Below are 11,875 nucleotides of genomic sequence, written 5' to 3'. Positions count from 1 at the left end.
GGGGGAGCACCAAAACCTCAGGATTACCCTCAACCCCCAGCTCCAGGCCAGCACCAGCCGCCTTCATTAGTCACAGGTTCTCGCCGCCCCCCCCCCCCGCCCCTCCTGCCCCCTCCCCAAACCCGGGAGTCACTTTGTCAGAGGGAGGGAGCAGCTCCAGAGCTGATCAAGAAAGACAAAGAAAGGAGGTGAAGAAGAAAGTCCCTCAATACAACAAGTTGTCTCAAATCGTCACAGTGATACAGACTTATCAGAAACCAATGAAACAATACAAATTAAATACTAATAAAATAAATACTATGGAAGACAGAAGAACACAGGGGAACGGAGGGGGTGCTCAGAGATTTGGGCTTTTCTCATTTCTCCTCCAGACAGGCCGAGGCCACCCAGGGCCCAGGTGTGGTCTTGGTCACACACAAAAGAGGCCAGTCCAAGGCACCCTGGCGCCACCTCCCACCATCCCCGGGACCTCTTGTCCTCAGACGTGGAGTTCAACTTTCCACCCCCATCACCAACCACAACAACAAAGACGATGACAGGGAGATGAGAACTAATCATAACGGGAAAAAAAAATCCAGTCACTAATGCTGGCATTGATAAGGCGGCTTCTTGTTGGTCCGTATTATTGCCTCATTCTGCAGTCTGGTGCTCGGTGGGGGAAAGACATGGGAGGTGGGGAAGGGCGAACTTGGGAGAAGAAAGAAGAAAAGGGAGGGGCTGTTTCCCCGGTCAACTGTTCCAAGGCTGGAACTCCACCTCGGACCCCAGGAGCCGAAGGAGCTCTGGCTCGTACCGCACCAGCTCCACAGTCTCAGAGGAGCCTGGGGCCGATCTGTCGTCCATGCCTCCGGGCCTCTCAGCTGGGGTCAGAAGCTGACTGGAGGCCACCTGGCGGTAGAACTCGGCCTTGGGCAGGGTGGCAATTTCAAAGTGCGGGAACCGAGCCTGAAAGATCCTGGAGGAAAGCTTCAGCCTCTTCAGGACGTCGGTAAAGAGGAACCAGTTGCAGGGCCTGGAAGAGGGAAGAGTAGGAGTTAGGGAGGGGGTGCTGGCGGAAGCAGTGGGTTGCCAGGAACACTCCGGAAGGCCCAGGAAGGCTGCCAGTCTGGCTAGCCCCCCCACCAAACTGAACCCTGGCCTCCTTGGGTGGCACCAAGGCAAAACTCTCCAGCTCCAGCACTCAACCCGTGACTGACCTAGTCCCAAAAAGTGGGAGCAGGAGGAGAAGGGACCTTCCAGAACCTAAAGCTCAGAGCAGGCATCCCCAGGCCTTCCCCCGCACCACACAACCTGGAATTTACCATCTATTGGGACCAGTTCTTCCCCTGCAACCGACCCCTGCTACCCGGTCTGGTCTGGTTTCCCTTTCCTGTTCTCACTCCTGCTTCCCCTGCCTCCTTGTTCTCCGAGACCTTCCCCAACAGACGGGGAGCCGTGGAGAAAGGCCTAAACTGCGGGTAATCTAAAAGGCATTTCTCTTTGGCTCTGGAATGCATTAGACAAGTTTTTTCTCCAGCGGCAGCACCGTCCTTTCCGCAGGGCTGGAGCTCACATTACAGCCAGTCTGACTTTGCTGAGCATGGCCAAGGCGGCAGCCTGGGGACAGCTGGGAGGGGTGCTGGAGAGGCTGCTCAGGGGCCACACGCTTCTTGCTTTGACCAAACCAGGAAGACACGCTGCATCCCCACGTTAATGGTCCCCATTCCACGCCATTCCCTCCTCCCATGGCACTGTCCTGCTCCCAGTGGCTGCACTGGCCTCCGAACTGGCTTCCCTCTGCCAAGAGTCACTCTGCTGCTCCCCCACCCGCCCTCGCTGGATCCTCTGTTACTATTCGTTTTCTAAAAAGAAAAAGCCAACCTTCTCACTTCCTGAACTGCTTTCCATGGATTCTCAGTACCTCCAGCAAAAAACAAAAACAAAAAACTCCAGAAAACAAAATTAAAAAAAAAAAAAAACCTCCAAATTCTTTACCATGATATTATGGCAAGACCTTTCAAACATGACCCCATCCAACCTCTTCAGCCCAGTCTCCCCCCATAACACACACACACACACACACACACACACACACACACAGAGACACACTCACACACAGTGTATTCCCCCCCCCCCCACCCCACCAAGTGCCAGCCATTGGATGAAGGACAAGCCCTGTTTTCTGAACTTGCCAAACTTGTGAGCCTTTGCTTGTACCACGCCCTCCATCCGGCTCTGGGGCCCAGCTCGGATGTCGGATCACTGGTGAGGCACCCCCCCCCCCGGGAAACTGGCTGCTCATGCCATCTTCCACAGTCGCATGGCACTTGGTTCACACCCCTTTTATAATACTTCTAACACAGCCCATTTCAGAAAGGCTAAAAAAGCAATGTAAACTGTGGTTCTTGCTGTGGCACAGGAATGGGGCTCAGGGTGGATGGGAACGCCTGTTAGTCACTTGACACCCTGCTGAACTGTGTGACATTTTTGTAGTAATCAATCTGCTTTGGACATTTTGTCTTTTAGTCGAGCTAACTGTATACTCGTCTGTCTCCTCCACCAGACTGGAGAGGCTCTGAAGGCTGTATTCGGGCCCTCGGAGTTTGAGCCGGTGCGCCTGCTGAAGACACGGCTACAGGACGGCGTGTTCTGCACAACACACACCACTTCTACCCAGACTTCTCCGGAAAATGCAACGCTCTTCCCAGTGAGGGTCAATGCGCTTCTTGCACCATCAGGAAATGGAGAGCTCTGGGTTCAGAGAAAGGGACTAGAGGTACCATACACATGCACCATCGCTTCCAAAGAACGGAAAAGAACCCTCAGAACATTAACAGTCGGCAATCTGAATTCAGCTTTGCTCTGATGATTCGGAAGGCAGTTCCGAACCCTGCAGGGCCTCACGGTCATCACTCTACACCCTCCCTACTTCTTTTTTTTTAAGATTTTATTTATTTGAAAGAGAGAGAGAGAGAGAGAGAAAGAGAGAGCACAAGTGAGTGGAGGGAGGAGCACAAGGGGAGGGAGAGGGAGGGGGAAAGAATCCCAAGCAGACTCATCACAGAGCCCAACTGGGAGCTGGATCTCATGACTCAGAGATCATGACCCCAGCCGAAACCAAGAGTCAGGAGCTTAACTGACTGAGCCACCCAGGTGCCCCTACACCCTCCCTACTTCTTGGAGAATCTGTATTTCCCTTTGTGTTGCAGCTGTGGGGAAGCGTAGGTTCCGAAGAGGCACGGGAGGATGGGAGGCCAGAAGGTCAGGAGAACCAGCTTTGCCCGGACCAAACTCTCAACTTAAAACCTGCTCGCTGCCTGGCTCACTGTGTGCCTAGTGGCTCTTGGTCACCTCGCGTTCCATCCACACCTGACACACACTACCCTGGTCCTTTTACTGCCTAGGGCCCAACATCCTGTTTCAGAGAAGGAGGTGCTGAATACTCTGGAGGAATTAATTAACTGTGCAATACTAGATCCCAGAGGCCCTGCCCCACCCTCAGGAATCAGCTCATGCCCAGAAGAATAAGGACCAAAAGCCCCTGAAACTTGATCCCTACCACTGTCATCATATCATATAGGCTATTTTTATTCTTATCAGGCCCTGGGGGAAGGGATGCACAGACACTTGTGGCCCAATGGTTAGAGTCGTCAACTTGTGGGACTCACTTGAAGGGCTCCCGATCCCTCGTCCTCCCCAATCTCTGCCATGTGCTCTTCATGTGCTTTCACTTTTTATTTTTAAGATTTTGTTTATTTATTTGACAGAGAGAGAGACAGCCAGTGAGAGAGGGAATACAAGCAGGGGGAGTAGGAGAGGAAGAAGCAGGCTTCCCGCCGAGCGGGGAGCCTGATGCGGGGCTCGATCCCAAGTCCCTGGGATCACGCCCTGAGCCAAAGGCAGATGTCCAATGACTGAGCCACGCAGGCGCCCCCATGTGCTTTCACTTTTAAACAAAAACAGGGTCTGGTATTTTAAAAATAGATATCAAAGGAAAAGTACCCTTAAGAGTGTTTGCAAAGGTATTTGAACTATGTGAAGACACCAAGAAGAAGAAAATACTGAATGATGGAGGCTAAGAACAAAAGGACAGGTCATCCAGCATCCTCCTAAGCAGCACGGCCACATGCTACCACCAAGTGAAAGCCGACCAGAACCACGGCCCCGCGGGCTGTCCAACTCCCTTCCGGATCATCAAGTAAAGATTAAACCGGGTTCGGTCTAATGGTGTCAGGTATATTCTAGTCTTCAGAAATGGGTGACGCCTGTTAATAATATACACAGTAATCTGAGATGACAGCGCCTGTGCCATCATGTCACCAACATGAAGGCTACAAGAAAGCAGCCCGTGGATTACTTAAGGACCCCAAGCAGCCCCTTAGCTATGGCAACCATATGTCGTGGCTTTTCCAAGAATCTCAATTTCAAATATTCTGTCTGGCTGTTCCCAGAAACCACAAAAATGTTTCAGAGATTCTAATAGTTCATTAGCCCAAATATCTCCCAGATCATCTCTTACACCCAGGAACAGCAGCAGAACCCTTCAGAGAACGAATCTAGATTTAGGGTTTGGGAAGAACATACAATCAATATATCTAGAGCTTACAGCCTCTGTTCCGAACATAACTGAGCAGGGTGGGAAAGCCAGGCTGGCCTTGTTCATATGTCAGCTTTCCCAAGCTCCAGTGTTTGCTCACCAGGTCTCTGCTTCCTTCTGGAGAGCTCCACCCTTCCCAGGGAGGCAGGCCAGGGGTTGCCAGGATCCTGGCACTCGGTCCCTGTAGATCTCTTAGACACTTACCCGCGGGACACTGACACTTGAAGGTTGTAGCAAGGGAGAAGAGGCTTGTCTGAGAGCTCAAACATAAAATCATCCTCTTCCACATCATCTCCTTCTTGATCAGAATTCCCGGGAGGATTATGTAGGAGGTCACAGGCAAAGCCATCTTTTTCCTCTGTAAGGACAGCACATAGGATATTAGGACTTAGCTACATGCACAAAACTGAAGAAAAGAAATGCTCCAACAAGAAAAGGGGCCTGAAGGTGGATGGGGCCCAGTTTTGCTGATCCTATGGCTCCCACCTTGGGAGAGCCCATGGAAGTTCTATCCCTGGAAGACATTATTTTGTGGCCAGAAATTCATTATACTCCTCCACCTTTCAGCTGGAAAAAAGCCAGGTGATAGGAAGGGTGAGCTGCTCGGCTGTTGGAGATGAAGCCTGTCGATACTACCAGCAGTCAAAGACAAGGTAGAAACACCTGCCTGGCCTGCTGGGCTCTCCGAAGCCCAGAGGGGCCGCTCAGCCAGTTCCCTTCCCCAGCCAGCATGTCTGGGTGTGGCTCACTTCATTCCATCCCAACCTTCTCCTGCTCCAGCCTCCCCAGGGCTTCTGGGGTGGGCACCTCCCCCAAGCTGCAGCCCTGGCCCAAGGGGTGAGTGCTAGCTGACGGTCACAGATAAAGACTCTTTCAGGAGAGGAAAGCCTGGGTCAGAGGTTAAGGGCTTGGGAGAGGGCAGCTGTCTCAGAAAGTGTGCACGGTTGGGTAGGGCAGGGAGGGAAGGAGAGCAGCCAGGTGAGGGGCTGGGCCAGAAGAGAGGACGATGCACAACAGGGGCTTCTGGCAGGGTTAAGACAAAGCGAGGGAGGAGAACGCCCCTTGGGGGACAGAGAGGGGAAACAACACCCAGGGCAGAAGTGGGAGAGGGCTGCTAATGAGGGGTGGCTTTGTGGCATCTGAGTCTTGGGGGAGCGTGGGCTACGGTTTGGGTTGCAAGGGTCTGTAAGTTACTAACAGGTGGAGAACGGCTGCCTCCACAGGGTCACTCCTGTCTTTGAGAAGAATCCATGAAACCCAAACCAATCCCCCATCTCTGAACCATAGACTAGCATGGGAGGAATCCAACTCCAAGCTTACCCAACACAGAACTGCTGTAAAAGTCCCAGGACACACCAGGGTCACCCTCTGCCCGGCCCTGAAGATCCGAGAGGTGATCTGATGGAAGAAGAGAACGCAGTGAGACGAGGGTAGGCTGGAGAAGGATCTAGAAACAAAGTATGTCCATAGAAGGTTAGGAGGACGGGAGAAGGGAAGAAAGGACCACAAGAGGGCCTGGGAGCTACCATAGAGAGATACGTTTCCTGCTGTTAATCAGAGGTTGCCAACCAGTAGCCAGGAGCCAAATCTAGCCCACTGACCACCTGGGGTTTGGCCCAGTGTTTTAAACCAAAAAAAAAAAAAAAAAAAAAAAAGTTAATTAACATTGAAGTTCTTAAAATTGAGAGATTTCACCTAAAAATCCGGATTTCCAACTTTTCTTGGAAAAAAAATCAGAAAATCTGGCACCATTGTGTCCCACATTCCTGCATGTCAACAGTTGGACATGTGCGCTCTCTGCTCCACTGTCCCCACCCAGCCTGCTCCCCTCTCCTACACCATCAGCCTGAAGGCATGTAGGTCTGCGATCCCTGCTCTCAGTGGTTTAAGGAACAGACTCTGCCAGCAGAATCTTAGACCTTTCCCAAGATTTCAATTCCCTGCAGGTCACAATGTTCATATAGCCAATCAGGATCTCTCCAATTCAAAGTAAGATAAGGAAGCATAATTCCGTCTGTTTCATCTTTGGAAAACATGGGGGAGAGGGCCAAGTTTATCCTCATAAAAACCTTTTGCTTCCAACTCCTAGGTATAGACTCAAAAGAATTGAAAACAGGTGTTCAAACAACTTACACACAAATGAATGTTCATAGCAAGTCTACTCACAATAGCCAAAAAAAAAAAAAAACAAAAGAAAGAAAGAAAGGAAGAAAGAAAGAAATTAAGAAAAAAAAAGTGGAAACAACCCAAATGTTAAGCTGATGAAGGGATAAACAAAACACGGTCTAGCCATATAATGGAATATTATTTAGTTATAAAAAAAAACAAAGTACTGACGTATGTTACAACATGAATGAACCCTAAATACATTACACTAAAAGAAAGAAGCCAGACACAAAAGGCCATATACTGTGTGATTCCATGTATATAAAATGTCCAGAACAGGCAAATCTAGAAAGATAAAAAGCAGACTGGTAGTTGGAGGGAACAGGAAGTGACTGCCTAATGGGCACACGGTTTCCTTTTGAGGCGATGAAAACGTTCTGAAGCTCAGCGGGGATGGTTGCACAACGTTATGAATGTACTTAATGTCACTCAATTGTACACTTTAAAATGGTTAAAATAGTACATGTTTTGCTCTAAGTAGTTTGCCACAATAAACACATTTTAAACCACCTGCTGCTTACTTGACCTGAGGACTGACAGCAGGTTGCCGCTTCGCCTCCTTATTTCCTGGCTAAGCAGCATCTATGCAGTTGTCTCACCCCACGTGGACAAAAAGCAGATTTTCATGACAAACTCAACTGCGTCATCTGTAGGCACGTGGCCCGGTGGTTGCCAACATGCCACCTAGCACCGCTGGCAAGCTGACTTAGCTCTGTATGCTTGCTACCTGCCCTCAAGCGACACCTGGGCAAAAGGACGGGCCAGAGTCTAAAGGGCACAAACGACGTGAGGGTGCCCTTGGGAAGCCAAATCCCAAGAGGACGGTGGCAGCCCCTCCTAAAGGCACGAAACTAGTTTCCCCCTATGAAAGGCACCACCGCACTCCAATAGCCTCTCCTTTTGGGTCACACAACCTATCAGCAAAAATGCCTATTAGCTGTTGTGAGCTACTGAAAGAAATAACTTTTTAGCAACCTTCTAGGAGATGACGGCTTTCTTCTGGCAGGAAAAAGCAGCCAGAGAGAGCTTTCAAAATAATGGCTGAACAGTTACAGTGGAAAACCTTTAGTCGTGTACATTAGATCTTTTCTATGGACTCTGCAAAATAACTCTGAGGTCATGACGGGCAGTTTGGGCACTTTTCTGTACCCTGTGCCCCTTGAGCCTTGGAAGGAGTTTCTTCCAGAAGCATCAGTTAGGTAGGTGCCCGTTCTGTGCCTGGCCTTGTGCTAGGTGTCATGGGAGATGAAGGCGTGAGATCGTCAGTTTCCAGAAGGCGGGCACCACGTCTGTCTCGTTCATCATTGTCTCCCCATGGCCTAAGCCCAGGTTCCTGGCACATCATAAGAGCTCAATAAATATACAGGGAAGAAAGGGAGGGAGGGATTACTATAAGGTGAGACCAAAAGTAGTGTGCTTGCTTAACCAGCAGGCTGAAACATGCCGGGGGGGGGGGGGGCCAGGAGGTCACACGATGACTCTGTCAGAGCAGCCCTCGCTCACCACATTCCTGGGGCTGCTCTCTAGGGACTGCCTTCAGAGCCCCCGGCTTGGCACAGGCCACTAACTTTCCTCACCGACAGCTAATCTTGGTCATCTGCAGGTGAATCTGCCTTTCTGAGGCAGCCCAATGTGAATCGGCGGGAGCAGAGAGGCGGCCGTCGGAGCAGGCCCACAAGCTGCGCACCAGAAGCAATTGCCCGGCTTCTGGGATGCTGCAGCTTCTGGTCCCGCTGCCTCACAGGCCTCCACGTACCGTCAGGACGAAGAGTGCCTTTCCTTTCCCTCCATCGGCTCTTGCCCACTTTCAGTCCTTTACTCTTTTCCTCTCCTCCAAAAAGTGCCCTCAGGCCGGCCACCCTGCTCCTGGGCATATATCCACAGGAACTGACAACAGGTCCTCACAGCACTATACGCGCACACGCGTTCCCAGCAGTGCCAGTCACCACGGCAGGAAGGTGGACAGCACCCCAACATCCCTCAGCTGGTGAGGCACTGAAGACAATGTAGCAGAGCCACACGATGCCATACTATTCAGCCTTCAAACATGCCACCACGTGCATGGACCTCGAAAACGTGATGCCATGTGAAAGAGGTCAGACACAAAAGGCCCCGTGTTGTACAAGTCCATTTATATGTCATGTTCAGAATGGGCAAATCCACAGAGACCGGAAGTAGATGGGTGGTTGCTGGGGGCTGGGGAGGTTAGGGGAATGGAGAGCAACTGCTTAGTGGGTGTGGGCCATTTTGGGGGTGATGAACATGTTTTGGAACCAGATAGAGGCAGTGGTTGTACAATATTGTGCATGCACGAAATGCCACTGAATCGTTCCTTTCAAAGTGGTTGATTTTAGGGGCACCTGGGTGGCTCAGTCATTAAGCGTCTGCCTTCGGCTCACGGCGTGATCCCAGAGTCCTGGGATCGAGCCCCACATCGGGCTCCCTCCTCCACTGGGAGCCTGCTTCTTTCTCTCCCACTCCCCCTGCTTGTGTTCCCTCTCTCGCTGGCTGTCTCTCTGTTAAATAAATAAATAAAATCTTTAAAAAAAAAAAAAAGTGGTTGATTTTATGTTCTGTGAATTTCGTCTCCACAAAAGAAAATGTTAAAGTACTCAGTGTAAGCATTCACCCTGGCATCAGAGTTTCTCTCTTTCTCAGGGTCCCACCATACCACTCCCTGTGTCCTCCAACCAAGTCACCAGCTGAGGGACATGAAAGGGGAGAGAACCAAAAACAAGTGGTCTTCGACACAGGGTCATATGGCAGAGGTCTCGGGCAGGAAAAACAAAACCTGTGATTCCGTGACCTCGAGGGGTACACTGCTAACCCTTTCATCAGTGGAAGAAAAAGCAGTCCCATCCTTCCTCGGATGCCCCAAACCAAAATGCAACAACTCCCCTCGGCCGCCACATTCTTTCTGACAGAGGAAGGACACGAATCTGTTTTCCCTTGACTAGCCTGGATATTATTCTTTTCTTCAAAGGGTCAAAGGCAAATCGGTCACATGCCTGCCTGTAATTTGGCCCAAGGAGGAGGTCTTCCAAAGGCCTCTCCAAGAGTCTGGATGGCTTGGCGCTCCAGCCTGAGGACAAGAGGGAAAGGGCTCCGCTGCCTGACCTCCAGTACCCAGTGCCCTACCTGAAACCCAACAGGAGTTCAATAAGCACACAGATGAATGGATGGATGAGGGGCGCCTCCATACCCTTCCTGATCTCAGGAGAAATGGGCCTCACCTTAAGCCAACTCAATACAGAAAAATCTACACTTACAACCCAGATGAATTGCCAGCATCTTCTGCTTTGCCAAAGGATTCACTACAGGATATTTGTAAATAGTGACATTCCTTTGTGTATTTAAAAGAAGATTGAATTCTCAGACTTTTCCAAAACAGGGGCCTCGCACAAAGAGAGGGAAGCTGTACACCACCAGCAACACTGAGGCTCTCACTCGTCTTTTCCACCTGCAGAAAATGGAGCCCTACAGGGATTCGCCTTCATCTTCTGCCCAGTGGGATCTCCACGGGGGGGAGGAAGAAGACAATTAATCTACAGAGAGTCTGGTCAGGCAAATGCTTGGGGATGAAAAGCAAAAAGCTTTTTAAATACCTCAGCCAGCCAGGTAAGGTTAAAAAAAATAAATCCAGAAGTCCACCCAAATGCATCCAAATTTAGAGGCTGGGGAGGTGGGGCAGTGAGGGAAACGCCTCCCAAACTTCCAACCCCATGGTGCCTCCTGCAGCCACTATGCAGCCCTATCCAGTGGTTCTGTGAGATTCGCTGGGGGTCGGGGGGGAGGGTGTGTCGCAATACAAAAAGAGAGAAAATTACTCGTTCAAAGAATTAAGCTCCTGGCGATGTGCATACAATATTGTGAATACACTAAGTACCACTGAACCATTCACTTCCAAATGGTTATATGAGGTGAATTTCACCTCAATTAAAAAAAAAAAAACCTGAGTACTGTCTTCTCATCCCTCTAAAACAAACTCTGGGCCCAAGTCCCCTCTCCCAGGAGCCGCTGACCGCTGCCAGTGCCTGCCTCCCTGGGGTGTTGGGCCGAGGCCCTAGGCCTGGCTTGCTAGCACTGTCCCAAACAGCCAGCCAGAGATCTGCCTTTGATGGGCACTTGATATCTTCGTGGAAAAGAGGTAGCCCTGTTCTGACACTCCTTACTGTACCCCATTATGAAGCTAAAGCTCTATGCCTATGAATTTGAGAAGCAATGTTAAGATTTCAATGAAGGTGTTTAGCCTGGACAGGCAACCAAGTGCCAGAATTAAGAAAAGTCTTCTCTTGGGGCGCCTGGCTGGCTCTGTTGGTAGAGCATGCGACTCTTGATCGCGGGGTGATGAGTTTGAGCCCCCACACTGGTTATAGAGATTACTTGAAAATCTTAAAAAAGAGAGAGATAAGTCTTCTCCTGACTCTGCAACATGGGCTGGCGTTCGGGTTAGTTTAAGGAGGCATCAAAAGGGTGGCTAGTAGTTGGGATTAGCTAATGGAAATGAGAAGGAAAAACGTGTTTGCTTCTAAATTTTTAACTACTGAAAATGGTTTCAACATTTGAATCCCTTTGGGATTTTGGAGAAGGGGTCAGGGAAGAAAAGAGTTTGTCTGCTCACAAAGGTGGTCAGAGGTAGCTTTATTTGGATCCAGAGGGCCCCGAGGCCCTCAGAAGGGCAGTTTCTAGCCCTAAAAGAAGCCCCTGGGTTAAACCTATTGATCAGAGACAGAGCTTCATGCAGTGTTTTTATCATATTGAGAAGTTCTGGGTGTTCATCTGTGCCAGCTTCTTCTGGGAATCGAGTGCAAACAGTATGTGTGTATGTGTGTGTGTGTGTGTGTGTGTGTGTGTGTGTGTGTGTGTGTGTATAAGATAGTGCACGTAGCACATGGTATGGGAGAAAAGGCCACAAAGGGTGGCTTGCCCTGAGCCCTGTGCCCCCATGACAGTGCAGCCAAAGTGAACAAGAGTCATCACTAGTTCAGGACAAATGACTAAATGAGCATCCCCAAGCTGCTCTACCTTTCCTGGACAGGGGCCCGGGACCCCAGGGCTAGGAGGAGGGAAAAGGCAGTACTGCCCCTAGCCAGAAGGGCTGGGTCCCAAAGGGAGGCCTGAGGTTTGTACACG

General features: G+C 50.4%; 1 protein-coding gene across 5 annotated transcripts in view; it reads right to left on the bottom strand.

Annotated features, from left to right (window-relative positions):
• Positions 1-281: 281 nt before the first annotated feature.
• BCORL1 (BCL6 corepressor like 1) overlaps positions 282-11,875 on the bottom strand; it is a 60,969-nt gene continuing 49,375 nt past the window's right edge. For all 5 annotated transcript variants that reach the window (XM_048213695.2, XM_057314396.1, XM_057314405.1 and 2 more), the window contains 3 exons: positions 5,897-5,974; positions 4,781-4,934; positions 282-1,012 (listed from right to left, as the gene is read on the bottom strand). In XM_048213695.2, the coding sequence (XP_048069652.1) occupies positions 730-1,012; positions 4,781-4,934; positions 5,897-5,974 (515 nt within the window). In that variant the 3' untranslated portion in view covers positions 282-729. The remainder of the gene's footprint in view (positions 1,013-4,780; positions 4,935-5,896; positions 5,975-11,875) is intronic.

This window comes from Ursus arctos, chromosome X (assembly GCF_023065955.2).
Source record: "Ursus arctos isolate Adak ecotype North America chromosome X, UrsArc2.0, whole genome shotgun sequence".
NCBI lineage: Eukaryota > Metazoa > Chordata > Mammalia > Carnivora > Ursidae > Ursus > Ursus arctos.
Note: the sequence above shows the minus strand (reverse complement) of the source record. Positions and strands in the feature narration are given on the sequence as shown.